The 27,978-nt window shown below is 35.9% G+C and overlaps 2 protein-coding genes across 5 annotated transcripts; both read right to left on the reverse strand.

Moving 5' to 3' along the window:
• Positions 1–27,913, reverse strand: LOC105841066. Its single transcript, XM_036295222.1, has 6 exons — positions 27,755–27,913; positions 2,639–2,901; positions 1,982–2,571; positions 1,335–1,537; positions 641–790; positions 1–234 (listed from the first exon to the last, which is right to left on the reverse strand). Exons 3-6 carry the CDS (start codon positions 2,032–2,034, stop codon positions 113–115), a joined length of 528 nt encoding a protein of 175 aa, XP_036151115.1. The 5' UTR covers positions 2,035–2,571; positions 2,639–2,901; positions 27,755–27,913; the 3' UTR covers positions 1–112.
• LOC105840437 lies at positions 5,993–11,149 on the reverse strand. 4 transcript variants are annotated; one of them, XM_036295196.1, is made up of 6 exons: positions 8,425–11,149; positions 7,760–8,119; positions 7,322–7,417; positions 7,057–7,241; positions 6,774–6,983; positions 5,993–6,438 (listed from the first exon to the last, which is right to left on the reverse strand). In XM_036295196.1, exons 1-4 carry the CDS (start codon positions 8,836–8,838, stop codon positions 7,227–7,229), a joined length of 885 nt encoding a protein of 294 aa, XP_036151089.1. In that variant the 5' UTR covers positions 8,839–11,149; the 3' UTR covers positions 5,993–6,438; positions 6,774–6,983; positions 7,057–7,226. The 4 variants fall into 4 exon arrangements, with proteins under 4 accessions (XP_036151089.1, XP_028046436.1, XP_028046520.1 ...); XM_028190635.2 differs by having other exon boundaries at positions 7,057–7,417; XM_028190719.2 differs by lacking the exons at positions 5,993–6,438; positions 6,774–6,983 and having other exon boundaries at positions 7,217–7,241; positions 7,322–7,457.
• Positions 27,914–27,978: the final 65 nt, after the last annotated feature.

The following is a 27,978-nucleotide window of genomic DNA, read 5'->3' on the forward strand; positions in this document are numbered from 1 at the left end:
ATATATTTATATTTTTTGTTTTAAACACGTTTTTCTTAACAACCGCGAAGAATACTAAAAATATTGTTATAAAAAACATACAATACTGAAATATATATATTTTAAATGCAGCTTATGGCCTACTTGCTGATTTCTGGATGCTGCGAATTTGGTCCCCACCTCGACGCAACCATTCTTGAAATAATATTTCAAGTTCTCTGACAGTAGTGTTTGGAAACTTTTTCAACACGTTCTCTGAAATAATAATAATACAAATTATTAAATTTTTGAAACTATTACGAAAATATGTAGCGTTTTTGGATGGTATGAGTTAATCGCTCTGAGTTGGGTTACTAGAAGTCATCGATCAATCACAGCTATTCTATTCTTCAGAAGAATAACTGTGATGGATCAATATCTTCTAGTATTTAAATTTAAATTTAAAAAATAAATATTTTTGTGATTAACACATTATATATAATAAAGTAAAACAGAGGAGTAAAAGGGACAAAAAGCAGCAATAAAGGAAAGATTAGAGGATGTAGAAAAGAAAGTAATATTTTATTAATTATGAATAGGACATTAAATAAATTGAAATCCTGGAAATACTTATGTTTTGTATAACCATCATGTAATAATTAAATCTGGAAAATTAATGTACCTGAAGCATAGAGAAAATCATCCTGTTTGTTGGGTTTTCTTTTCCTTTTGCTTTCATCGGAAGAAAATTTGTTTAATAATGCATCAGTGTCATCATCCGTGCTAATGCAAATAGCTTTCTTCTCTATTCTCCAAGCTTCAATATATGTATCTAAAATAAACAATAATTTCAAGAAATTGATTCAATAATCGTTACACAAATAGCAAAAAAATGTCGAAACGATAAAAGTAAACAGTTTGGATGTACACTACGCTTCAATAATTCATTCCATTCTCCTAGCGAGTTGATATAGGACATGTTACATATCCTATGTAAACTCGCTAGGGAAATGGAACGAATCATTGAAGCGTAGCGTACATTTCTCTCAGCAGATTGGTGCATACATTTAGAGAATTGTATCAATGAAGACAATAATGTACAAACGTTAGACAACTCATTATAAAGCATTTTGACTTTTATAATCTGGATTATGACCTTTTTATTAAGAGGAAACATTTATCAATTTTTCCTTATTTCTTACTCAAATGACATTAGTTTCCCTAATGTTGACAACTTTTTGGCTTTATTGTAGTTATTATTGTAGAAAATAATTCTTGAATAGTTTCTTAAGACTTGCAGTGAATGTACTGGAATTTTTTTCTATCTAAGTATTAATACTAAGTAATAATTAGAAGTGTATAAAAAATATACGTACCAAAAGGTCCAATCAAATACTGATACTTTGTTTTATTCCAAGAGTTTTCAGGCTTTCGCTTTTTTGATATAGCCAATGTTATTGTGTCTTCCTTAGGCCACCAAACTATCGGGGAATATCCAAGACGATGGAACTGCAGCAGCCCACTCTTCAGTGACCACAACATAAAATAAATCATTTGACATCTTCCTTTGAAGTAATAACTGCAATTGTAAAATAAATTCATTTACAACAAATATGTTGAAAGGACTAAATAGTTGGATTCAATTCAGTATAATGTTTTATTCTTGTCTTCCTCTCAGGCAAAGTTTGATACGTCTTTATTATTATAACTTTAGGTTATACAGTAGTCTTATAGGCACTATCCAAGCAGCACATGTTTGTTTAAAATATGTATTTTAAATATATTTAATATCTAAAAAACGTAATATTTTATACATAATATTTTATATTAAATACATTTAATACTGCATGGGTAGTACCTATAAGGTTATGTAAGCAACAATATAGGCTGAACTTTTCTTCGCCAGTTGTAAAATCCATGTAATATATACTCTACGTTTACTTGAGAAGGACCAAAATTGAAATATCGTGATACTTTAAATAGAATTGTGTTGACAAATTCGAATAATTAATAGTTTACTCACAATATATTGTACGTTTTACAGAGCGACGTAATAGCGCTGGATCTGGATAACATACAAAATTCCACACTCGGAAGTGAAGAAAGAGAGAAATGCTCGACACACGCACACACACTAGTCCCAAACACGCCACTTGTTGCGTGCCGAGGGACCGAGGTCGGGACATGAGCGAGTTGCGATTTCGCGACACGTATCCAGGAGTGTCCGGAGGTCAGTGAGTCGGATGATCCGAGAATATATGCGCTCCCCAGATAGAACACAGAAGTCACAATAATGTCATTTGTCACTTAACTCATCATGATGATGTCATAAGAGTACCTTTTATGTACTTATAAGTGACAAATAAAATCACAATGACATCATTATGATGTTATTGTGATTTTGTGTTCTACCTGGGTCTACCGTAGCCCTAGTCGACTTTCCGTCAACTTCTAGAAGTCGACATTTAGTCGACTTTCTGTCAACTTCTAGAAGTCGACTATTTAGAAGTCGACATTTAGTCGACTTTCTGTCAACTTCTAGAAGTCGACATTTAGTCGACTTTCTGTCAATTGTGCTCTTAGGGTTCCTGAGTCCGATGGAATCCGGGTGTCCTGAAAAGAGAGAGTCTGATTAAAAAACACGAGACCGCGGGTATGCACACCCTTAAATCATACTTACCTGGTGAAGTTCCCGTGGGACGACGACGGACGATCCTGAGACGACGGCGGCACCTGAAGCAAAAAGAAACATACGATTAATAATAGATCGAATAAAACGTTGAGTGTTGTGCGAATCCGAGTGGAGGTGATCCGAGTGGTGGTAGCAGTCCTTCCGACGGATGCAACATCGACGAGCTTCCAGCGTTCCAGAGCAGAGCGACGATCCTGGAGGGCGATCCCTTGCCTCTTGGAGGGTACAAAGAGGCTGGCGACTGTGTCAACCTGCGAAAAAAGGTTTGTGAGAGGATACGTCGTTTCGCTCTGTAAGCAGGGGGGGGGTGGTGGACCTTTACACGTGGAAAGTTACAAACTCATCTGATATATATTCCTACTGAATAACTTTTTTTGTTAACAACTTTTTAACGAATCATGAGCGACGGCTACAATCTTCTGAAGGTCACGCTTCTGAGTGACCTTCAAAAGATTGTAGCCGTCGCTCATGATTCGTTAAAAAGTTATTAACAAAAAAAGTTGATAACAAGGCCAAGGTCATCGGGGTAGACATCGGGGCGGGCTGCCTTGATCGATATATTTACCTATTGTTCTCATTAATTTTTAAATGTAATATTCTGATAAAAATGTTTTTCTAAATTTTTAATATAATTTTTCAGAATTTTAATGTAAATTTTAGAATTTCTATATAATTTTGTAACTCTACAAAATTTCTCAGTTCTTTTATACGAATTAAAAAATTATTTAGAAATATTGAGAATTTTACATTATTTCTGAAATTTTTTATCTGTAAATTCTGAAATATAACATTTTTTTTAGTTAAATGTTATAAAATCTGAAAAAGCTTAAAATATTTTTTACAAATTTCCAGAATGAGATATTTTAGAAATCTTAAAATATTTAAAAAATTACACATATAAAAAATGAAATACATATGTAAAAAAATTTTTTGTTTTATTCAGTATTTCTGTAAAGTTTCCGATTTGCATAAAAATTCTGAAAAAAATGTTTACCAAGTTTATTTAGTAACAACTGAATATTTAACGCGTAACTGAATATTTATTAAAAAATATTTTTTCTGTAGGCATTTTAGATATTCGAACAATCAAATGTCAATGAAGTTGAAACTTTAGGAACTAATATTATTATAGAGGTTGGTACTGAGCCTAGTACTGGGACTAGTACTGAGCCTAGTACTGACAATGAATCTTATGAAGATTTTATACTTGTACCAGAAAGTAAACAAAGTTGCAGTAGTGAATCTACTCACAATCAGTCTTTCCCCGATTTCAATTTACAAATGCTTCTGACTACGTCACCACATGGAAACAGCTGTTATGAGTGACACACTCATAACGATAAGGTGTCAGTAACACGATGACGTAAGTCGGTCAGCTGCAGTCAGCATCGAGCGCATCGCGCGAGGTTTCGCGCAATCCGCTCGACAATTAGCGCAATGCTCCTTAGACAGCACTTGCTGTCTAAGCAATAATTTGGAATACTGACCGATTTACGCCCTCACGCAATCCTCCCCTTCTTTCGATCCAACTACCGAATTATCGGATATATAAACCGGCGAAAGAAGGTGAGGATCGGGTCAATTCGAAGTAGACAAACTAAGACTACACACGACACTCTGCTTTGCGGGGTCGTGTATCGCCGAGATAACTTATACTAAATATACCACCACGACACTCTGCCTTGCGGGGTCGTGGACAACAAGTTCATAGACGCGACACTCTGCCTTGCGGGGTCGCGATCTAACTATTGTAACTGAATACAAGAATAAAAGTGTTCAAGACAAATAACGGTGTATGTGACGAAATACCTTCCTCGCGAGATCTCTGGCAGCGATCCCAAAATCGTACTCACAACGAGGGGTACAACAGTGGTGGCAGCGGTGGGATATTGCACTGCCAAAAGGAGGACCACAACAGTGGTGGCAGCGGTGGGATATTGCACTGCCAAAAGGAGGACCACAACACAGCATTTTAAAGTATTACAATGAAAACAAAACTTTAAATCCTTCATTAAGAACAAAACTAGTCGACATTATTGCAAGACACCTCTACAATTACATTTGGAAACAGTAAGCATACGTTAAAATGTCTTCATAAAAAAAATTATTTACATTTTTTATGAATATCTTATATTTTTTAGCCGTTTGACCCATGCACATTATAATTGTATCATTTCGAAAATTTTAACTATTTTTCCTAATGAGAGCAGATCTACTTATTACATCTCAGGGATATCCAAACATGAATCGCCCATGGGAAAACCCATAATGGCTAGAGGAAAATTAGTAGATAAATGTAGAAACATGTTATGTAAAAGTAGTGATAAGTGTTATATAAAAAAGAGAAAAAAAGAATGCGTTAACTCAGATGAACCAAAAGAAAAAATATTTGCTAAAGGTATTTTATTTAAACATCTAACAAGTAAATTTTGTAACAATTGTGTTAAATTATTAGTATATTAATATTAAATATATAATTAATAACAATTCACTACAAGAATAAAATATTAAATATTTTTAGATATTTAACAAGCTATGTTATGGCTAAAACAGAATGTAGAACCTTGGACAGAAGTCCTTGAAAAATGGTCCATAACTTTTGAAGCGAGACAAGAATCTAATATTATTAATTTTCATGAGTTTCTTAAAGAGTGGGCGCCTTTAAATGATATTAATAGAGCAGAATGCTTGGTAAAGAATTTTCAGTCGTAGAGTGCTTTACAATTTATATATACAAAATTATAATATATAATATATTAATTTATATAATTACAATAGGTAAATATTTTTTTTTTCTAAATTATAATATTGCTTTACGCATAATTTATTAATGTGTTACCTCCGGCGAAGTTAGGATCGCGTAAATTTGTGTTTTATTTCTTTTTCTTATTTTATTATTGCATTAACTCCAAGAGTCTCCCTGCGGGGGGGCGGTCACAGAGAGATGTCATTTTGTTACACTGCAAAAACAAGTGTGTAGTTTTAAAATGTTTAACGTGTGTTATTCACTGTAGACATATTTTATACGTTTTAACGTGTGTAAATACAGAACACATCTAAAGTGTGTTATTTAACACGTCTATGGGTGTTGTTTCAACACGTCTTACGCGTATTGTTTCTATTTGCTTTTGCGTGTAAATTCTATACACCGAGAAAAATAATAAAAATGCCAGAATTAACTTTACGATTATATATATCTTCTTGATAATTACTTTGCTATATTAACTAATTATCAAGAGCATATTGATTCGTAAAGTTGTAGTAATTCATTGTTTTTTCGTAGTGCAGTCTGGATTTACATTCATTTTTGTCGCAGATAATATGAAAAATCGCTATAAAAAATTAATACAAATTTACACTTTTTAATATCTAACATGTATTACACTTTTCAAAATAGATAACATGTATTACATTTTTCAATATATGTATATATTTATAATATGTATTAACGTGGTCTTAATTACATTGTATATCTTACGCAGTTGTATGCATTATAGTTCAGCTTGCGAATGTACTTTTCAATCACACAGTTTTTTACGATGGTCCCCAGTACCTCGTGATCAATATATCCCATTGTATTGGCGTACACCGACGGATACGCCGTGTCCCAAACATAATACGAAGCGAGCAGAGAAATTATAGTCTTGGCGACCGTTGGCTCCGGAATTTTAACTTTCACATCTGCGTCAGCTTCCACGAAGGACGAAGCAACACCTTCTTCTGCGATATATAAGATCGCACGCGGAGAATCTTCTTTTGCAGTGACCAGATTCTCGATGATTCATAATCTGTCGAATTATGTATTTAGCGTTGTAATAAATATACAGGGTGATCCAGATCACCCAGAGGAGTTAGCATATACATATTCCACATGAAAAACTGAGTCGAAAAGTCCTCTATCATTTTACAATGTTAGAAAAAATTTTTCATCTTTCCAAGAGTGCGGAGAGATGAATATTCTCTCTTGAAAAGATGGAATTTATTTTTCAACCATTGCAAAATGGTAGAAGACTTTTCAACTCAGTTTTTTATGAGAAACGCGTATGTGTTAGCTCCTCTCCGGATGATCTGGATCACCATGTATACAGGAAGGTACATGAGAAGATTTTGTCTGATATATTACCTCCTTTACTGTAAAGAGAGGCTTCACTGTCTTTCTTGTTCTTTTATTCGCGAGTTCTTCATATAATTTCACGATCACAGAAGCTTTTGATTCTTCAGTGGTAGCCTCATTGGCGCAATAATGTGCGGACAACTTTTTAATCATCGCCTCAACGTCTTCATACATAGTTTCCAGCATTATTTTTTTCAAAGTTATAAACTCGAGAACGATCTATAAAGAAAAAAATTATCGTCGTGCAATTTATTCCCACATTTTACATGATTATTGCAAAGCACAAACGTACCAAGTCATGTATTCCTAATTGTGGATATTTCGCAACTATAATAGATATTCCTTTGGCTTCTTTTTCGATCCAAGGTCGTCGAGCTATAAATGTTTCCTGAAGCAAACGTCTGACATGAGGTGTATTGACGTTGTTAGATTTTTTTTCTAATTCTTTTAGAGCTGTTATCATTAACTGTTTGTGATCTAAGAAAGACAGAAGACCAAGGATTGTAAGAATTAATAACATTATTCATTATCTGCATTATTCGCCACACAAAACTTACGTCTTCGATTGAATCAGTACAGCATTTCCTGCAACTGTCGAGCTCTTTGGTACTCCTGCGGCGTCTCTTTTTAAAATCTTCTTTAGGTTCGCTCGTCTGTTTCGAACGCAAGTGCTGAGTTGAGTCTTTACGATTCCTTGCGATATTTATATATACAAATTGTTTATTTTTTATTGATAAAAAAATCGGAAATTAAATAAAAAGTAATTAAATAGGAGAAAATGGATAGATAATGCCTAAAAATATATAGCATTTATTTTTATTAATATGGTATGTTACTTTATATTGTACATAAATTATTATTTATTGCTATGTATTTTTATGCATTATTTATGCATTTTTCTTTATTTATATTTCTTAAAATATATATATGAGCAATTTCTGAATTTTCAATTTTTTATGTGGATAAAAATCTACGTAAGGTATAAAAAAACTTACATTTCCATCCTTTCCTCCTTTCAAGATTGGGTATGTGTCCACGATACTCATTGAAAAATTTTGGTAGTCTTGCTTTGTAGGATTATTGTTTGTTACACTTAATAAGTGTGATGTCCAGAAATGAATGAAAGACCTCATTCCTTCAAACACACTAACGGTTTCGAGTATTTTGACCAGATCAAGTGTTAATTCCGGCAAAGCAGCTGGATAAGGAATACTTCTAGCTCCTGATGGTCGATTTTTTATTGAAGATGATTTCACTGCATGAGTATTTGGCGATGGTTGTGTAATTACAGCAATGCCACTCGTACTTGCTTGCGAGAGCGGATCTGTCTCATTGGCAGCTTGATTGTCCTTGTTCTGCAAAAACCAATTTTTTTAGTTTTGTTATATTTTATTTTTGTAGTGTAACCAAGAGTCAACACGGCACAAGTAATAAATTATACTGAGTTTCACTGATGCAACTAAGTTAATAATTTTAAATGTGACTGGATAAGATAATAATTATAATAATTGCCCAAATAAAGTTAAAATAATGTAACAATCTACGATATATTATAGTATCAACGTTAGTATATTTGGATTTTATGACGATTAATTATTCTACAATAATTATATTTCTGTAACGAAAAATGTAATAAATTCTTCACACTGCAATCATTTACCTGAATCTCAAATTTGATGTCCCTTGACATTGCTTCACTCGCTGCGTTCTCCCATGATTCTTCATATAAGACAGGAATATTTAGCGCCATAAATTCGCCTTCTCGAAGATCACCATGGAGAGGTGTCGGTTTAGCTACACTTTCTCCAGATTGCATGAGAAAAAGAAGTGTAACCTCGTCTTTATCCATGATTTCTGTATCGTAGTCGATGTCATAGAGGCGATTATTTCGATCGGGATCTGGTTTTTGTAGAATGATGTATTTATCGCGCATTATTGCCTTCAATACGGCGTCTGTATCACTCGCTTTCGTAAGAGATCTGAGCACGGCATGTACATCAGTCTCGTTCGGTGATTTCACATATCGTATACATTTGCATCGTTCACCAAACACGCAGTACACTTTTTTCTCCATTTCGGAAGAAAACCAGGTCGTCTTTATGATGACCGCGGCGTAAGAGCAATTGCGACGAAATTCTGCGATTTGTAACTTATTACGCTAACACGTTCAACACAGAGCAGAGTCCGATACTTTTGCAATGTAATAAATGAATGCCGGCGGGATATTTAATTAACATGATTTATTTTTATATGAATATCTTTACAATTATTTCTAACATATGCATGATATCCTTAATATGTATTGTAGTCAATAATAGTTTTGATAGAAGCCAATAAGATACTGTCTACTAAACTCCACCCCACAGACAGCACAAAACATTTTACGAAAATATTATTAAAATGCTTCTATGTCCGCGAGATGATGTCCAAATAATATTTTCGAAAATATTTCTAAAAGTTTTTACAAATATTATTGAATATATTTGTATGCAATCTTCTAAAAATATTTTCAAAAATATTTTTAAAAGATTTTACAAATATTTTTGAATATATTTGTATACAATCTTTTAAAAATATTTTCTAAGTATCATAACTCGTAATACTAAATCAATTTAGATATTTGGTTTCTTCTACTTTTTCTTCTGTTTAGTACACGAAGAATCAAACATGATGACTCCAGCAGAACAACTTCAGTGGCATGCAGCACAATTTCTTCTGCATATTCGAGAAACCTGCAAGATCTCTCAAACTGCTGTTGATTATATAATTGACGGTGTTCAATATTTACTGACTGCTTATTCGTCTGTTATACTGGTAATATTCAGAATAGAAAAAAAAGCTCATTGCATACTTTGCTGTATTGTAATTTGTCATTTACAATACAATAATTCTATTATGTGTATTTACAGAATGATCTTTACCAGCAAGTAGATTATGTGATAAATTTTCTTGATTTTGATACTGTGAAGGAGATGTATAAACAGAGATACCCTCCTTCAATACTGTTTTCTAAAGTACGTTCGAAGCACTATTTCGACAAAATGCTTGTTGAGGAACTTCATATGGTAATGCCACAAAAACTTGTTGTTTATAAGGAACTTGCATGTAAAAAAAAAAAAACAAACTCCAGGTATACGGGACTTAGTCGAGGTTCAGCGTTATGCATACATTGTACCATTTCTGGCCAATCTAAAAATGCTCCTACGTAACGATGAAGTACGGCTTAATGTGGAAAATGCGAAGGCACAAGAAGGTGATGTGCTAAAGTCGGTGTTACATGGTTCGTATTACCGCGAGAACAATTTTTTTTGTAATAATCCAAACGCCTTAGCCATAATTGTTTACTATGACGATCTTGGGATAACAAATCCATTAGGTGTCCGTGCAAAAAGTCAGAAACTGTCCATGTTTTATTGGACTCTTGCAAACATTCCTCCTGAAATATCGACACAGAATACAATCCAATTATTAGCAGTAGTTAAAACTAAATATTTGAAAAAAGATGGGCTTTAAAAGATACTGGAATCATTCATCGCTGATATTATAACTCTACAAACCCAAGGAATCAGTGTAAATGTCACGGGACAAGGGGGAAATATTTTTAAAGGATCACTTCTATTTTGCGCGGGAGATACTCCGGCATCTACGCTGATGGGCGGCTTTAAAGAATCGGTATCAGCTTATCGTCCATGTCGTCAGTGTATGACGACGAAACACGACTGGAAGACGAATTTTTCAGAAGATAATTTTGTTCTGCGAGACAACATAACTCACGAAGATCATATAGCAGCAATTAGTGAACCCCGTGTTCCGAAGAATACTATGGATTTTTGGAAAAAACGATACGGTATCAACAGCAGAAGCCCATTATTGGATATACCGAATTTTGACGTGACTACCTGTTTACCTCAAGACTCGATGCATGTCTTGATCGAAGGCATCGCTGTAATTGCTTGTCGAAAGTTGTTGACATTTTGTATAGAAGAGAAACACCTTTTCACGTTAGACGAATTCAACGATCGCCGTATTAACTTCAACTCCGGATCTTTGCAATCGGATGCACCTGGAGTTGTATTACAAGAACATCTCCGTGCAAACGATCATCTATGTCAAACAGCATCACAGATGCTTGCCTTGGTTCATAGCTTACTATTTTTAATTGGTGAATGGATAATAGACAGGGAAGAAGAAGACATTACTGAGCGAGTGGAGTGCCACTCCCTTTTTTTACAAATACTAAACATTTGCTTAGCGTACGAAGCTCGCCCAGAATCTATTGACCTCTTGGCTATGATAGAATTGTATTACCCACGGTTTCAGCGCCTCTATCCAGATTGTATAGTGCCAAAGTTTCATTTCCTTATTCATATACCGTGATGCATTCGGAAATTTGGACCAGCACGACAGCAATGGTGTTTTCGCTTTGAAGCTGCCCATGCTTATTTCAAATCGTTGGTGCCAGTCGTACGCAATTTTAAGAATAGGGCCTACATCTTGGCCTATCGATACCAAGCACGATTATGTTCAATACTCGCAACATATCCTGGCGCGCCCGCGAAAAAATTCCTGTATCAAGGCGATAAAATATCTTCCGGAGTCACGTTGCTATTAAATAATTTGCCAAATGCAAGAATATTTCACAGATTCGTAGCTGAAGCTGATAGAAACACATGTTTAATATTGCGGGCACCTAAGGTAATTATATATGGTACCACGTATAAGCCAAAGTCCATTATTCTCATGGAATGTAATGACTCACTGCCTGTATTTGGTGAGATTAAAGAGATTTTTGTACTTAGTGATCGTATTTTTTTTTTCGTCACATTTCTTTTAACCCTATATTATAATAAAAAGCTCAATGCATATTGTATTGAAAAGACGAACAATGATTGTCAAGAGTTGATCACGGTCGAAAATTTGATTTTTCCTCATCCGCTTTTGCATTTCAAATTGAATGCAATGCAGTACATTGGCTTGTTCAATCACGAACGAAATGAATTTATTGGATAGAATCGTGAGTCGAAAATATAGCGTTTATATACATAAATTTTTGTGTACAAAATAATCTTTAAATAAACATTAATCTATAAAACATACTTTAATTAAAAACTATATTAATTTTATTATAAACGTTGACCCGATAACACGTTTAAGATGTATTATTTTTTGGCGCGTTAATTTCATTTTATGTGTAACCATAATTGTGTTGCGAAGTACGATATGTGTAATTGGGCACTTTGTAAGTGGTTCTAACACACTTTACATATGTTCCATTTTGACTGTCATTTATGTAACACACGTCGGAAGTGTGTTTCAAGTATAACATGGCTAAGCGCATTGAATTTAAACGTTACGGTATTGAAACAACACACAAAAGCATATAATTAACACAGCAGACGCTCCCTAAACACGTAAAACGTGTATTGTGTTATTTCCACATACTTTCAACACACGTTGAACACGCAAATTTTTTGCAGTGTAATTCTCGTGGTTTATACTTAACGAGTAGCATGAAGTAGAAAATTGTCAGTTAAGGGGGGATCCTGGTGTAGACGGTCAACATTTTTTTGCTTTAAACGATAGTATACAATGTTGAAAATGTATCCACAAAGTTGCAGATGAAAATTTGAAGTATTAAGGAGTCTAAAAATTATTTATTGCACGCGAGAATACGAACGCACGGCATGTCCGTTCAGGCATATCGTTCGGCTCGGTCGACGGTAAATAGATAAAAAACAAAAGCTTATAAAACAGAAACATTAGCGTCAATCTTACATTGTAGCGTCAGTCGTACTGTGCTCTATATCTCAGTACGCGTGTTTCAAAATATCAAAAATATCACGATGCCGACAGGAACGAAATACTCGAGCAAACGTGCAGCGAAACCTCCGAAGCGAAGGTTTCACGGTAATTAATTTTGCAATAAAAGTGGTGAAATTGTAGGCCAATCCGCGAGAGCAAAAAAACTAGCTACCGCTAAAACTGAAGATGTAACTTGTGCTCTTGATCATTTTTATAGAATCATAGAATTCATAAGTGTGTTTGGCGCTCTTTCACAAATACTTATGTGCAACAAGTGCAAGCAAGACGTGAGATTCCAAAAAGCAGGAAATCGGGATCTCGATTTTAAATTTGTCGTTATGTGCAGCTGTGGTTACTGAGAGATTAACTCCGGGCCGTTTATAAGAAACGGATTTGAAATTAATCGACGAATAGTTTTTGTAATGCGGCTACTTGGCGTCGGTAGAGATGGCATAAATTTGTTCTGCAACGTTATAGATATTGGGCAAGGCATTAGTAAAAATGCGTACAATATCATATTTGGACATATTTGGACAAAGCCGTGAAAGTAATATTCAACGCTTTATGCCAGAAAGCGGCGAACGAAGAAAAATAAGAAAATGCAAAGAATGGAAAATTAGAAACAAATTTTAAAGTATCTGGTGACGGATCGTGGAAAAAGCGCAGTTATACTTCGTTATATGATGTAACGACGCTTATTGGATACTATACTTGAAAAGTAATACATCTCATTGTAAAAAGTAGTTACTGCCAAGCTTGCACGATTTGCTCTAAAAAAGAAGGCACTGAAGAATATCTTCAATGACATGAAAAATATCAGGAAGAATGTGCTTGATGATTCTGCGGGTAAAATGGAGGTGGATACCGTTAAAGAGATGTTTCTCAGATCTGAAGAGAAATATGCAGTGAAGTACGGTTAATACATAGGAAACGTGATTCAAAAACGTACAAATCTATGTTAGAGTTGAATCCTTATGGAGATGATTTTCCAGTAATGAAAAGCGAATGTATTGGACACGTCGAGAAACGCGTGGGCAGTCGACTATGAAACGTGAAAAAAGAAAAAAACTGAGCGATAAGGGAAAGCTGACCGACGTTGTCATAAAAAAACTAACAAAATATTACGGATTAGCGATCAGGAGAAACATTGAATCTGTCGATAGAATGGCAAACGCTATAATGGCAACATATTACCATTTGTGTTCCACGAATGATAATCCAAGGCACGAAAAATGCCCCACTGAAAAATACAGTTGGTGCAAGTATCAAGTCGCTTTGGCATCAGAAAAAAATTATGATTACTTGCCTCCGCTTCATCCAGATGTTGCTAAAAATTTGTTGCCGATTTACAAGGATCTTTCGAAGAGAGATCTATTAGAAAGATACTTAGGCGGGTATACACAAAATGCCAATGAATCCTTTAATTCTACCATTTGGCGGCTGGTTCCAAATCCAAAGCCCCTCCATTCTGGCCTTCAAATTATTGAAATCGCATCTTATATAGCCGCTGGCATATTTAATAAAGGCTATTATGCCGTTCTCAAAATAATGGAAACGCTTGAAACCAGAATTGGATATACCAGTGTAAACTGTATACTGATTCTTATAAACTTGAGCGGACGAAGAGGTAAGAACGCAGCTTAAGCAGCTCTAAAGAGGCTCGAACGGCTCGAAAACAACGTTTACTTGAATCTCTAATCAGCGATTCGAGGAGGTTGAAGGCTTATTATATGCTCCTGGAATAGCAGACTAATGAAAAAAAATTATAAATCCCTTAAAATTGCTTTTTTTTCTATACTTTTCTGTATCAGAAACTTTAAACGCGTTTTTCTCAAAACCACTTTTTTGAAGTTGGCGGGAAAGATAACTCGAAAAATATTTGACCGATCGTCTTGTGCTTTTACGGACTTTTAGTTTACTAATTTTACTACAAATTGAACCTTTATAAGTAATAAAAAAGTTAAGTTAAGCCATTTTATTGCATAAATGTTTAAAGAAAACAGTGAAAATTTTGCCAAAAAATTAAAGTGCTGCCATTTAATGAAATTTCTAGTGAAATTTTTTTCTTGTTTATGAGGTTCTGTCTAAATAATTTTATAAAAAGTAAGAACCTTTTTTGTATTTCTGTTTGACGAATACGAAAGTCAGTACAAGGCTCGCCAATAACGATTTCTCATAGCGTAGCGCCAAATATATGTTTTCATAATTATGAAAAATAATTTTTTTTTAATAAAAAACTATTTTTTATATTCCTCTTTTTTATTATAAAATACCCTCAAAGTTTCAGATTGATGTATTAAATACTCTCTTCACAAGAAATTCCTGAAAATTCCTTCATCTTCAGCGATTTATACCAGGATCCCCCCTTAATCGAACGACAACGCAGTCGGACGGTGCTTCGCGCGGCGGTTGTTCATTTAATCGGAGGACGCTGGACCGCCGAAAGGCGTGGATTGCAAAGAGCAGAAGACGTACATCTGCCACCATACACGTGGGTGGAGGCGCCTGGTTGTAGCGGCAGCGAAGTGCCCGCTCCGGTGCTGTCAAGAATGGCGGAACGCTCAGTAGCGCGCCGGACCTCGTGCCTACGCTAAACTTGCAAGGACTTCGTAAGGGCGGTTGGAGGAAAAGGATGAACGGTGGTTAGCGCGCACCTTTCCGTACTGTTGGCTGTCCGTCTCCTGTGGAATGAGTAGCGACAGGGACAGAAAAAGAGAGAAATGGAGGACGCTATTCTCCCGAGTACTCCGAGGGAACGCTAGGCAGCGCTCGCTCAGGGGGGACAGGATATTGCCGCGCTCTTTGCGGAAACTCGGCGCAGGGCTCTCCTTCACCTTCTGTGAAGGAGAGAGAATGAAGCACCATCGATTAGCTCAGAACTCTGAGATTCGCGAGAAGAAAAAAAAGAAAGAAGAAAAAGGAAAAATATGATTCGATTTTAAATATTAATTCTCTTTAATAAAAAAAAGAAACAAAAGGAATAAGAGAGAACTCGCACCTTTACAATTGTTGATTTCGATTTAGAATCTGAATGCGCACATACAGCGCTCGCTACAATCGTCGTTCCGATTCTAGTGAGATAAGAGGAAACTAATTAATAGAATAAGGAGGAAGTTGTCACCTTGAATTTTCTCGATAACGCGAAAATTTCCTAAGTTTAATAATCAGAAATGTTCTAAATTCTAAAGTCGGAAATAATCTAAGTTTGAAAATCTGAAAATATTCTAAGTCCGTAATCTGGAAATATTCTAAGTTCGTAATCTCAAAAATATTCTAAGTTCGTAATCCCGAAAATATTCTAAGTCCGAAATCTGAAAAATTCTCCAAGTTCATAATCTGAAAATTTTTTAAATCTGTAATTCAAAAAATATTCTAAGTCTGTATTTCAGAAAATATTCCAAGTCCGTGATCCGGGATTTTTCTAAGTTCAAATGCAAAACATATTTTAATTGTAAATTCAAACTGATATAGTCGGAAATATTATAAGTTCAAACTGGAATAAATTGAAATTTTCTAAGTTCAAATGAAATAAATGGTAATATTTTTTCCGTCGAAAGTGACATCGCGCGTTACGTCCGCCGCTGCACGGAATGTCTAGCGCATAAACCCGCTCAGGTGCGACCCGCCGGATTTTTGCACCCGACCGCAGTGACGAGACCCTAGCAGTAGATGTCCATCGATCTGGTGGGACCACTGCCGCGAAACCACGCGGGGGCATACGTGGGTGTTGACGATGCAGAATCGGTTCACTCGGGGGCTCGAGGTGCGAATCCTGCGTCGTGCTTCCGCGAATAACATCGTGCAGCGAATCACGGAGGCAATAATATTACGACACGAGTGCCCGGAAGAGATTCTGTCCGACAACGGAGCCAAGCTGCGTTCGTCGCAGTTCGAAAAGTTGCTGGCAGGAAACGGGATACACCACCGGCTTACTCCGGCGTACGCCCCGCACTGTAATCCTGTCGAAAGGACAAACCGCATTTTAAAAACAATGATCGCGAAGTACGATCCGTCGAAATCACCGTGCGTGGGATGAGCATGTCGGTAAACTACAATTTGCCTACAATACCGCAAAAAATGACATGACCGGCTATACATCCGCATTCTTGATGTACAGGTGGGAATTACGACGTCCGACCGAATCGCCTGCTAAGGGCCATCGCGTGCCACCGCACATTCTACAGCGACAACTCCGCGAAGCATACGATGTCGTCCGCATACGAAATGCGCGCGCGTTCCAGCACCAGGAACGACACTACAATTTGCGCCGGAAGCCGGAAATTAGAGAGTGGTTATGGAAACGCGACCACTCCCTCTCCAAACACGTGGACGCATTTAAAGCGAAGCTAGCCCCGAAGTTCATGGGACCACTACAGGTTCGTCGCATCATCTCCCCTGTCATCGTCGACTTGCGAAGCCGAGGGGGAAGGTGGTACAGACACGTACACGTACAAGATTTGAAGAGAGCAAATTCCCCGCAAACAGCCGATCTCGAAAACACAAACAACAACGCCGAATAGCAAGAACGACCGTTAACAACAAACGAGGCAATCAGAGGGAAATCGCTTCACGCTTGGCGCGCCGAAGACCACGATCACTCTTCTCGAGGACGATGGAACGAGACGACATACTAGAAGTAATAAACGCTTTTCTCACCGAACCAGAGGCCCACGATCCGGAGCAAGCCGGATTCGTACGACCGGAGGACCAAGCTAAGCCGCCTCCCGCTCCGCCGGCGCTACCGACTGCTCAAGTAGCCATGGCCGGCTACCGGAAAGGGCAACTGATTCAGCCTTCCGACCGATGCAACCGAGAGCGGAATGCGTGGATGTTGGAACCTGCCATGCCATGACGGCCACCGCCGAGGACAAAACCGCCACCAGAAACCAAGGTCCAGCCTCTACAAGTCTACGGGCCAGCGACGCCGCCAGCAATTCCCGTCGAAGTAGAGCCGGGGACAATCGTGGACGTGCCTCACTTCGCCAACCACGTTAGCCGTCAATATAAGGCTCGCTTCGGCAACCGCAGATGGCACCTCCGATTCGACCGGGTGGGACGACTCCGCTTATGTAAGGAGAAGTCCTATCCCTTACAAAATCTTGAGCGCCTCCAATCGTCTTCGGCTTCCATCGTCCGCGCACGACCCGATCGAACATCGGGTCGCTATACGGCACCGGGCCGTCATAAAAATCCACATTTCGTTGAGACAAAAATCTCAACAACCCGCGCGCTTCCCCTGCCGCTCTCCCGACCGTCAGGGGGGATCGAGTGCGGGGGAGCCGAGCTCTACCGAAAATCCCCGAACGTGTCTAATCTTCACCCGGACGGGTATAAAAAGGCCGTCTCAGTGGAGTAGAACCTTACTTCTCCACCGACCGTATTCTGGCAATCCGTCTGATACGCCAAGAAGCTTCTACGATCAAGTATCAGAGTGGAGAGTCTTCGCTTTCGCCAAGCGCTCTTGGCTACGATTGCCTCCAATATCCTTATCCTGAGTTCACCAGTCGAGAATAGAGTGTCTTCCGCCTTCATCGAGGCAGTCTCGGTCGCAGCTCACCCCGATCCATCTCATGACCCGGTCACACGAGATCGAGAGTTCTTTGTCCCACTCGAGCGTTCTCGAGACCGCTGCCGTTCCTCAAAAACCGTCTAGCCAAAAACGTCAAAATCAGCTGCAATACGGGAAGGCCTTGCACCACACCGTGCACATCGCCGACCACTCGACTGCGTAAACAAGGTTTACCGCCTATCACACCCCGCGCCACAGAACCCGAGTGCTTCACAGCGGGATACCGTCCGGCACTGCGTCACGTACCCCGCCGGCATCGAGCAGGCAAGACAGCGAAACAGCTGACTCCAAAGAGTCACGCGCTACCTGTAAATCTCTCTGTAAATACATATCTGTAAATAGTTATCGCTCAAATATAATTGTTATACTCAAATATCAAAAGGCTACGATTCGTTGTCTCAGGACCCTTTCTACCATAGACCCCCGGCGAGCTACGTTCGCGTAGGAAAACGGTTGTTACAAAATCAACCAAATAATGTCATTAGAATATTAGTAGTTGCAGTATCAAGAACTAGTCTGGTTGGAACAACTAGGTATAGTTACTGATGCAACAAAAGTCGTTCAACCATAGTTGTATGGTTGCAGCAAACAGGTACCTAGTTGTTCCATATTTTACTATAAAATCTGATTGATACAACCAGATTTATGTGTCGACCAATCAGACTGTTTTTTTCGTGTACAACTAAAAGATATATCCGGGTCATTTATCTGTACTTTCGTAAAATTGATCACAATTTCGTATTTTTATTTGTAATTAGTTATGTTAGAAATTTGTAATGGAATTATATACGACGTACTCGATACCTTAAGCGTATGAAATATACGAAAACAAGTCGAAGGCCGACCGTATTGTTCGTGCCTCATGCGGATCTACGGAATTCAGTAAATCGTTATGTTTCTCGGCCGAGACCAACAATTCGGAGTTCACGCTCCCCTTACTCGAATTTTGCTCGTCGAAATTTTGTCGCTCATTGTTAGTGAGCGTGGAGCTATTGTCACGCGAAGACAAGTTCGCGAGCTTCTCGTGCATACCGTTGGAGATTGTAAGAAACGAAATGAACCACATTTAGTTCTGCAAGCTGAACGCGTTTTTTTCGATCTTTTTCCCGATATCCGTCTTCCAGCTTTCCTGAGAGAAACGTCCTGCTTTTTTTAATTCGTCTCTTTTAAAATCGTTATTACAATCTTCGCATCAATTGACAGACCTATCATGAATAAATTGTAAAATATTATTCTTACATTGAGGATAGTAAAAGTAAGGTGTAGCCTTCACTACTGGTCCAAATTTCTTTAAAAATGAGTATTTTGAAGTATAATGCGCACGCGATAAATGGCAGTTAATTGGTTCTAATAAATCTTCCAATGCGTAATCTTTCAGTCCATGCCTAACTGTGAAAACCAGAATGAGTAACTCACTTTCTTCTGGCGTCAGATTGCAGTCATTGTACAAAGACACTGTATCCTGAAAAGACATGTAACATAAATAAATTAAATTACATAAACTGTTTAATTTTTACGAACACTTTTTCAATTCGTGTCAGTTTAATAATTTTATTAAGATTAACATAAAATACATTTCTGTGTCGAACATGGACCGTACTTAAGATTATTGCAACCATCTTCCAATATATCATTGTGTATTATAGAGCAGACATGTATTACAAAGCTATTGCAGAAAGAATTAGTTTCCGTTGATAACATTAACTCATATAAACTCATATAACGTTTTATTTTTAAGAATATTGTTTGCACTTGTCAAAATAGCACGATTATTTCCCGGAATCAGCTGCACGACGAATAGGGAAAATGAAGAGAGAAAACGAATGAGTTTCTACTTAACACATTAGCCACCAACTTTTATTCCTGCTTTCGAATTGATTTCGTACCACATGGGTTTGCGACTTATATGGTGTGCAATTGAACGGTGTGCAAATGATCGGTGTGCATTTTTTCGTGTGCAAATGATCAGTGCGCATCTTTCCGTGTGCAAATGATCAGTGCGCATCTTTCCGTGTGCAAATAATCGATGCGCATCTTTCCGTGTGCAAATGATCAGTGCGCATCTTTCCGTGTGCAAATGATCGGTGCGCATTTCTTGGTGTGCAAGTGAGTGGTGGGCAAGTGAACGATGTGCAAGTGAATGGTGTGGAACTTTTACGTGTCCAAATGAACGGTGGGCATTTTTTCGTGTGCAAATATCCGGTGGTCAAATTTTACGCGTGCATATAACTGGTGTACATTTTTAATAAAAGTTCTTTTGTGTCCAAATGCACCGTGTGCAAATACATCGTGGTCATTTGAACCGTGCGCAAGATATCGTGTCTAAAAGCACCGTGTCCAAATGCACCGTGTCCATTTGAACCGTGTCTAAGTGAGTGCCACCCATTTTATATGCTTTACATTTAATATCGCTAGGTAAAATGTCTAAATATATATGTCCTAATTCGCTACATTTATAAATATCAACATGTGTGAATTTAAATCTTTATCAATTTCATAAAGATTGTCCAATTTATAAAACATTTTTCCAACAAGACAATAAGTACTATCGCTGTATTTTAAAATATTGACAATAATAATAATTCTGCCATCGTGTAATATACAACAGTTATTCTTATCATCTAAACTGTAAGTAAAATTATTAATTTTTCTTCGATTAAATTAGAGTAATAATTCATTTTCTATGATAACAGGTCGATGACTTTTTTCAGAAATTATTTTTGCACCGTAAGCAATAATTTTTTTTGCTTGACTTTAATTGAACATGAAACGTCTTATCGATAATTCTTTTTTCTTCGTAACGTTTATAAATTTGCTCCAGTTCCTTCGTGCGACTTCTTATTATCTTACGGAAGAATGTCATGTTGTTTTCAAAAGAAAAACATGAAAAATGATCTAAAAATCTAAATTTTTTAACATCTTCTGTAAGATGACTTAAACAATGAATGTTATATGACAAAAAATTTCTTCCGTATATTTGTATGCAGTAGGAAACATACGATTCTAACAATTTTTGCGTTTTGTTAATCTCAACATCGTTCGGTTTTTGCTTAATTAACAGACGAATAGCGCAATGCAGTTTTAAAAAATGTAATATTCTGTTGTCATTTCCGAATAAATCTAAGAGTACTGTGATTGAAGTATACAATAAGAATTGTCGAAATTCAGTAGCCTTGAATCGGTGACACTCATCTAAACTTCTCGGAAGACGTGCGAACTCTTTCGGACAACTACGTGTAGCTATTGTTAGTAAACGCTCGGAAATATGCCTTTTTATTTCCTTATTCAGTGCTTTTGATTTAAATTTTCCATCAATCCATGCATCCACTAAAGTCTTCTTGACAACACCAAGGCATACTAAATGCATATAGTCGAAGAGGACTTGACTTACTAATCCTATTGATAAATCGTGGAAAGCCGAAATACCATTATGATGCCGGTCTTCATTATTCCGAATATGGAATCATTATTTTGAAAAGTAATGAATTCATCGTCGGTTCTAGGAGCATAGCCTATTCCTATATAAACATGGGTGTCGTTTTTGTGACGTTCTCCAGGAATTGTTTAGGGCAGCTATAGTAACCACCATGACCTTTAATGTTGAGGCAATGATGTTTTGCTGGGGTGTCAGCAATAAATGCGTTGATTTTTAATTTTATATTTTGTCCATTGTAGATGAAATCTATATTTATTAATTTAATAATTTCATTTTTAAAATCAGCAAAAAAGTCTTTAAAATTAGCAGGCTATTTTTTTCCCTGATAAAGACCTGCTATTATCGGTCGTTTATCACATATATTTATAATACGAAATTGAATGGGCCACACATCACATCGAACATTGTTATAAATGTTAGCGCCATCAGTAGAGAAATCTACAAGTAATACCTGAGGTATTTTTGTATTAATGTTTTTTAATTTTGTTATAATATTGGTTTCAATACCAATATGGTAGGTATCGGCCAGGATCAACAACTTTTATATTTTCACATATGCAACGAGTTCTTAATAAAGTTCGAGCATCTTTTGGTATTTGCTGAAAACACTCATGTTGTCTGAGAACAGATAATATATCATTTATCTGAACATGAGTCATATTAGTTTCAACGCATACGTTAGTAAATTTTGTAATAAATTCAGTATTCGGGCACGTATCACTTGAATCATTATCATGTTTCAAACTATCATTGTTGCTATATTGCTCTTCATTACTACTGTTTTCATATTCATCTTCTAAATTAATATCTGAAGTATCACTACTGTATAAAATCACTATCATCTGTTAAATCAAAAGAAACATCGATATTAGTATCAATAAACAGAGAAAATTTTATATTGTTTAAATTATTATGTATGACAGTAGCCGTGGATTAAAAAATTACAAAAATTTTTACTATTTTTACATGTTAAACATAATAAAAATTAGATTGAACAATATAGACTCATGAGAATCAAAATCAATTTATATAAACAAGGGCTAAGAGCCAAACGCAAGTTGCCAGTACAAAATAATAATCTGATATATATTTAAAAATTAGTTTAATTTAGATATTTTGGTCTACATGAAACCACATCTTCAATAAATATGCAATACCATATTCAACAAGAATGCTGAGAAATAATTTTATTGCCCCATAATTCGTATTTATTGACGTATATATAAATGATGATTGTTAACATTTTGTAATTTATTAGACCTGAATTGTTTTATATTTAAATTGCACATATCATTACGGTGTCTTCGTCTCATTTGAAAAAGTTACAGAGAAACTATGTATACAATATTTATTTATCAGCGCGTGTCTTTGTAAGATATATATTGTACATTTATTGAAAATTGTCTAATGTAGTCCTAAATATCTAAATTAAACTAACTTTTTAAATATACAGATTATTTGGTACCAACAACTTACGTTTGGCTCTTAGCTCGTGTTTTATATAAATTGATAGTAAATATTTTTTACTTCATGCTTTAAGGCTACTGCCGTACATACGCGCGATACTAATTTTTCATATAAAATTTTCTTGAAAGAGCAATACCTTTGTCTTGAAAACTATCATCACTTGTACTTTCAATATTTACATTGCTTGATATTGTGGTACTAAGTTCATCTTCTATTATTTTATTTGAAGATGTAGCTGCACATTCGACAGCTCTAATAATTATCGAATTATAATGAGCTTGTCGACGAAGTCGTTTCTGCTTGTTTGACAATAAGTCAAAACTTTTCCGATTTCGTTTTGGCAATTTATCAGCGCTACTCATTCTGTAATTTTATTTTTCGTCAAATATTGTATCTCAGATAACCTCTATGATGTTTTCTTCGGTGCTACTGAAGAGGTATTGAAACTTAGCTTTGAAAAAAAATGACGCCTCATTAGTCAACAACTGTAGCATGATAATATGATAAAACTTTATATGCTATAGGTGAACATACATTACGCATATGCGTATAGATGTATAATAATTGGAGACTGTTAACGATAGCTGTATGCGATCGTTTGCGATCCCATTGAAACTGAGATCTCCGCGGGTGCCGCAATGGCGTGATTCTCATCGGGCGGAAGCGATCCATCAAGGCAATGCACCTCTTATTTTAATTCCAGAATTAATTAAACACCACTGGCTTAGAAGGAAACAACACTTTATTGCTTTTTACTTGCGCGCTCTTACGCGATATTAATGACACGGAGACTTCTCGAGCTCTGCCCGGCCCATGCGATCGCGCTAGGCGGGGAAGATCGATGATCCATAAAAAGGGCCGAATATCGGGAAGCGAGCGCGACAGGAAGAGGGGGATGCCGTTTTGCGCCGGGCGTAGGGCTTATTCGCAATAATTCTAGGTTTCGCGCATAACTTAAACAAGTACGAGTAATTTTCAGGGAATACGTAACAGAGATATTCCATCAATATATAGTAATTAAAATGTTTCATCGTTAAACAACAACGGTAGCATGATACTATATGAAATTTTATATTCCCGTAAAGAGCGTATGCATGAAATTAAATATAATTTTACTGTAATCAGATAAAAACCACCAACACACAGTCATTATAACAATGCTACATTATTTCGATACTGTTACTTCATGTTAGTTAAATTGTAACCAATTTTTAATATGCTCTCCAAATATTAGGAATAATATAAATACACTATCGGATTAGTATGATACTAACTGAAATAAGAATATAAAAATTTTGAAAAATTATACACAGTAGGATACATGTAGAATGCTTTCAGCAGAAAATTGATGACAAATTCATCGTGCGAGAATTGAAGTAATTTTGTAGAACATACCCACATAGAAATTGGCATCCAGTGGATGTCCAATGGACGTCCATTAAACTTCCATAGATCCATGGGACGTCTATGTCCATGGTGGAAGTCAGATGGACGTCCATTAGAGGTCTAGTAAACTTCCTTAGCTCCATTGGAGGTTTACCTCCATGGCGGAAGTTAGGTAGACGTCCATTAGGGATCCAGTAAACTTCCATGGCTCCATTGAAGGTTTACCTCCATGGCGGAAGTTAGACAGACGTCCATTAAAGATCCAGTAAACGTCCATGGCTTCATTGGAGGTTTACCTCCATGGTGGAAGTTAGTAGACATCCATTAGAGATCCATTAAACATCCATAGCTCTATTGGATGTTTTCTTCCATAGTGGAAGTTAGATGGATGTCTATTAAGGTCCACTAAACTTCCATAGCTCTATGGAACATTATTTCCATGATGGAAGTTAGACAGACGTCCATTAAGGATGCGTTAAACTTCCATAGCTTTATGGAACATTTATTTTCATGGTAGAAGTTACCCAGACAACACGCTTGTCAGAATAAAAACTTTAAGAGGACTTTTTAAAGAAAACATTTAGATATCTTGGAAATAATGTCCAAATGGTAACATTTATCAGAGACGTCTACTAAGATAGGTCTTTGAGATATCTCATGGAAGAGTTTCATTTAAGTTTCTTGATAATGTTATCCTTATGATATCACAGCTAAATGATATCAGCTTAATATCTCATAAAAGATATCACAATGCTGTCCGATTTTTGAGCCGTCCATGCGCGTCGTAGTTGACTCAGAAATCAGACAACACTATAGCATCCTGAATGAGAGATCTATTTGATATTAACAAAAATTATCATAAAGATGTTTTCAAAAATAACGGTTTGTCTACAATTACTGCGCACAAAAAAATGCACAAAATCTAAATTTATCATGTACTGAATACAAAAACAGAATAATAAACTATTTAATTTTTCTTAAAATATATGATCTATATGGTTAAAATTATCTAATTAACCATTTGAACGCTTCAAAGTATTAATGCTAAATAGATCGCAATTTCCATCAAATTATTAAGGTTATGGAAAAAGATAAATTTAACAATGAAATTAATAAGTAAATAAATTAATGCTATTTATTTTTAATATGTTTCGCAAAATTTAATTGCTTTTATAAAAAATAATATAATTGCGTCAGTTTATATTATAACATATATGTATATGTAGACAATAACAAGTACCCATCGATGAGTCAAATTGGCATAGCAGATAGAGTACAAGGTTTGTAATCCTAAGGTCCCGGGTTCAAAACCAGAGGCAAGTAAGAATAAAATAAAATAATATAATTTAAATTTAATTAATTAATAAAAATTTATCCTAAATTTAGTATGTACTGTTGATAAAAATAATTTAAAAGAAATAAAATTTTTATTTTAAATTTTTATTTTGTCAATCATCCATCGAGGCTCCGTGAAGCCTCTACTATTAATGATCCACGAAACGTCCGTAAGTCATCCATCGAGGCTCCGTGAAGCCTCTGTTAATGATCCACACAACGTCTAATATACCTCTTTGACGACCTCTATTGAAGGTCTAATAGACGTCCACAGTGCGGAACTGTGGATTTCTAATGGCTCTATATTGGACGTCTAATGGACGTCCACTGGAAGTTTAAACTTCCATGGCAGACGTCCATTAGACGTCTACTGGAGGTTTCATTTCTATGTGGGTAAACATAGCGAAGAAACAGGTAGCTTCTTTATTTAATTTACTATGCGTGAAGAATTGTCACATATTATTCACAGGTTGTGCATTCTCCTTTTGCTACCTGGGTATGTAAATAATTTTAAGTATCTGTTACATTATTTTGTTACGCATTATATACAATACAATGTTGCTGATATTTTGATGTAAATATAACAAAAAAACTAGGTTAAGAAATGTAACTTTGCGTAAATATATATATAATATCTAAAAAAAATACCTGTTAAATTAATACTATATATAATATCAATTTAACATGTATTTATTAGATATTATATACATATATCTATATATATACAAAATTTAAAATTTTTAATCCATTTTTTACATAAAAAAGATATATTAAATAATATAAAAAATTATGCAAATGTTGAAATAAATTATTGAAAGAAAATGTTCAAGAATTAGTTGCGATTACGATTTTTCAATGATATAATAATTATGTTCTTTTTTTCAAATGCTTAGATACATCAGTAAAGTTACGTATTATTTTCTTTCTAAGATGATATTACAGTTTCATCATTACAGTTATGTAAATTTTACAATATTTTTACAGAACGCACATCAACATCAATAAAATTACATAAATATTATGTGTTTAATATTACATGTCAGTTACATTACTACATTTATATAAGATTTATGAAATTTTTAGATTATGCACATTAATGTTTATTAAATTACATAAATATTATGTATTTAATACTCAATTATGTTACTACTATTATGTAACATTTATGAAGTTTTTAAAAGTATGCACATTTATGTTCATTAAATTACATAAATATTACGTGTTTAATGTTACATCTCAATTACGTTATTATAATTATGTAACATTTATGAAATTTTTAGATTATGCACATTTAAATTTTTCAATATACTGTGGCAGACCCCACTCTTCTAATTTTTTTGTAACAAAATCGTCAGACATGTTTATGATGTACTCTTGATAAATTGATATTGATATTCCATTTGTAAAAGTATTAAATATTAATAAATTTTTAGTAACATTTAAATTGTAGAATTATAAAAATATTTTTAATACGTACGTACATACGCACGCACGCACACGCACACACACACGCGCGCGCGCGCGCGCGCGTACGCGCGCACACACACGCATATCACACACACGTACAAATTCATATAAGCACGCACATGCACACCTACGCGTATGCACCACACATACGCACGTATTCGACACTCACACGCACGTACACGATACTCACATGCACGTACACGACACTCACACTCATGTACACACACATACACATGCACACGACACTCATACGCACACGTACGTATACGCACGTACAGGCACACTCCCATGCACAAGTATGTATACCTGTACGCATATCCATACGCAAGCAGAGGCCTACAATACGTGGAGTAAGCATGGAGTAAGGCGTAAAAGTATACTCTTATGCCTTACTCCATGCTTACGCCACGTATTGCAGACCTCGCTTTACGCCTTACTCCATGCTTACGCCATGTATTGTAGACCTCGCTACACACACAGCCACACAGCGCTACGTATAAATCAATAATATTATTACAAGTTACTTACAATTACGACGTATTACGTATGTAATTTAAGAGCATACACTTATATACACGAACACCACAAACCAAATGTACTGGATACTTAATAACGATGAAGCGTCTCCTGAAGAGATCGTTGGATACTACATGTGTATACACGAACACGGATGTACCGCACAATGGCAAAGGGCGAAGCCTCTCCGAACGATGCCACAGCGCCACTCTACTGGTATTGCGTTGGCAAGTAAG

Source organism: Monomorium pharaonis, chromosome 1 (genome assembly GCF_013373865.1).
Source record: "Monomorium pharaonis isolate MP-MQ-018 chromosome 1, ASM1337386v2, whole genome shotgun sequence".
NCBI lineage: Eukaryota > Metazoa > Arthropoda > Insecta > Hymenoptera > Formicidae > Monomorium > Monomorium pharaonis.

Excerpts from the sequence above, each read along its gene's own strand:
- LOC105841066 (XM_036295222.1), bottom strand. The coding sequence starts at position 2,034 with ATGTTATCCAGATCCAGCGCTATTACGTCGCTCTGTAAAACGTACAAT. Across the intron at positions 1,538-1,981 it reads TGTAAAACGTACAATATATT|TTATTACTTCAAAGGAAGAT; the intron begins GTGAGTAAACTA and ends TTACAATTGCAG. Across the intron at positions 235-640 it reads TGATTTTCTCTATGCTTCAG|AGAACGTGTTGAAAAAGTTT; the intron begins GTACATTAATTT and ends TTATTATTTCAG.
- LOC105840437 (XM_028190635.2), bottom strand. The coding sequence starts at position 8,838 with ATGGAGAAAAAAGTGTACTGCGTGTTTGGTGAACGATGCAAATGTATA. Across the intron at positions 8,120-8,424 it reads ACATCAAATTTGAGATTCAG|AACAAGGACAATCAAGCTGC; the intron begins GTAAATGATTGC and ends TGGTTTTTGCAG. Across the intron at positions 7,418-7,759 it reads AAGGAGGAAAGGATGGAAAT|ACGAGCGAACCTAAAGAAGA; the intron begins GTAAGTTTTTTT and ends CGTTCGAAACAG.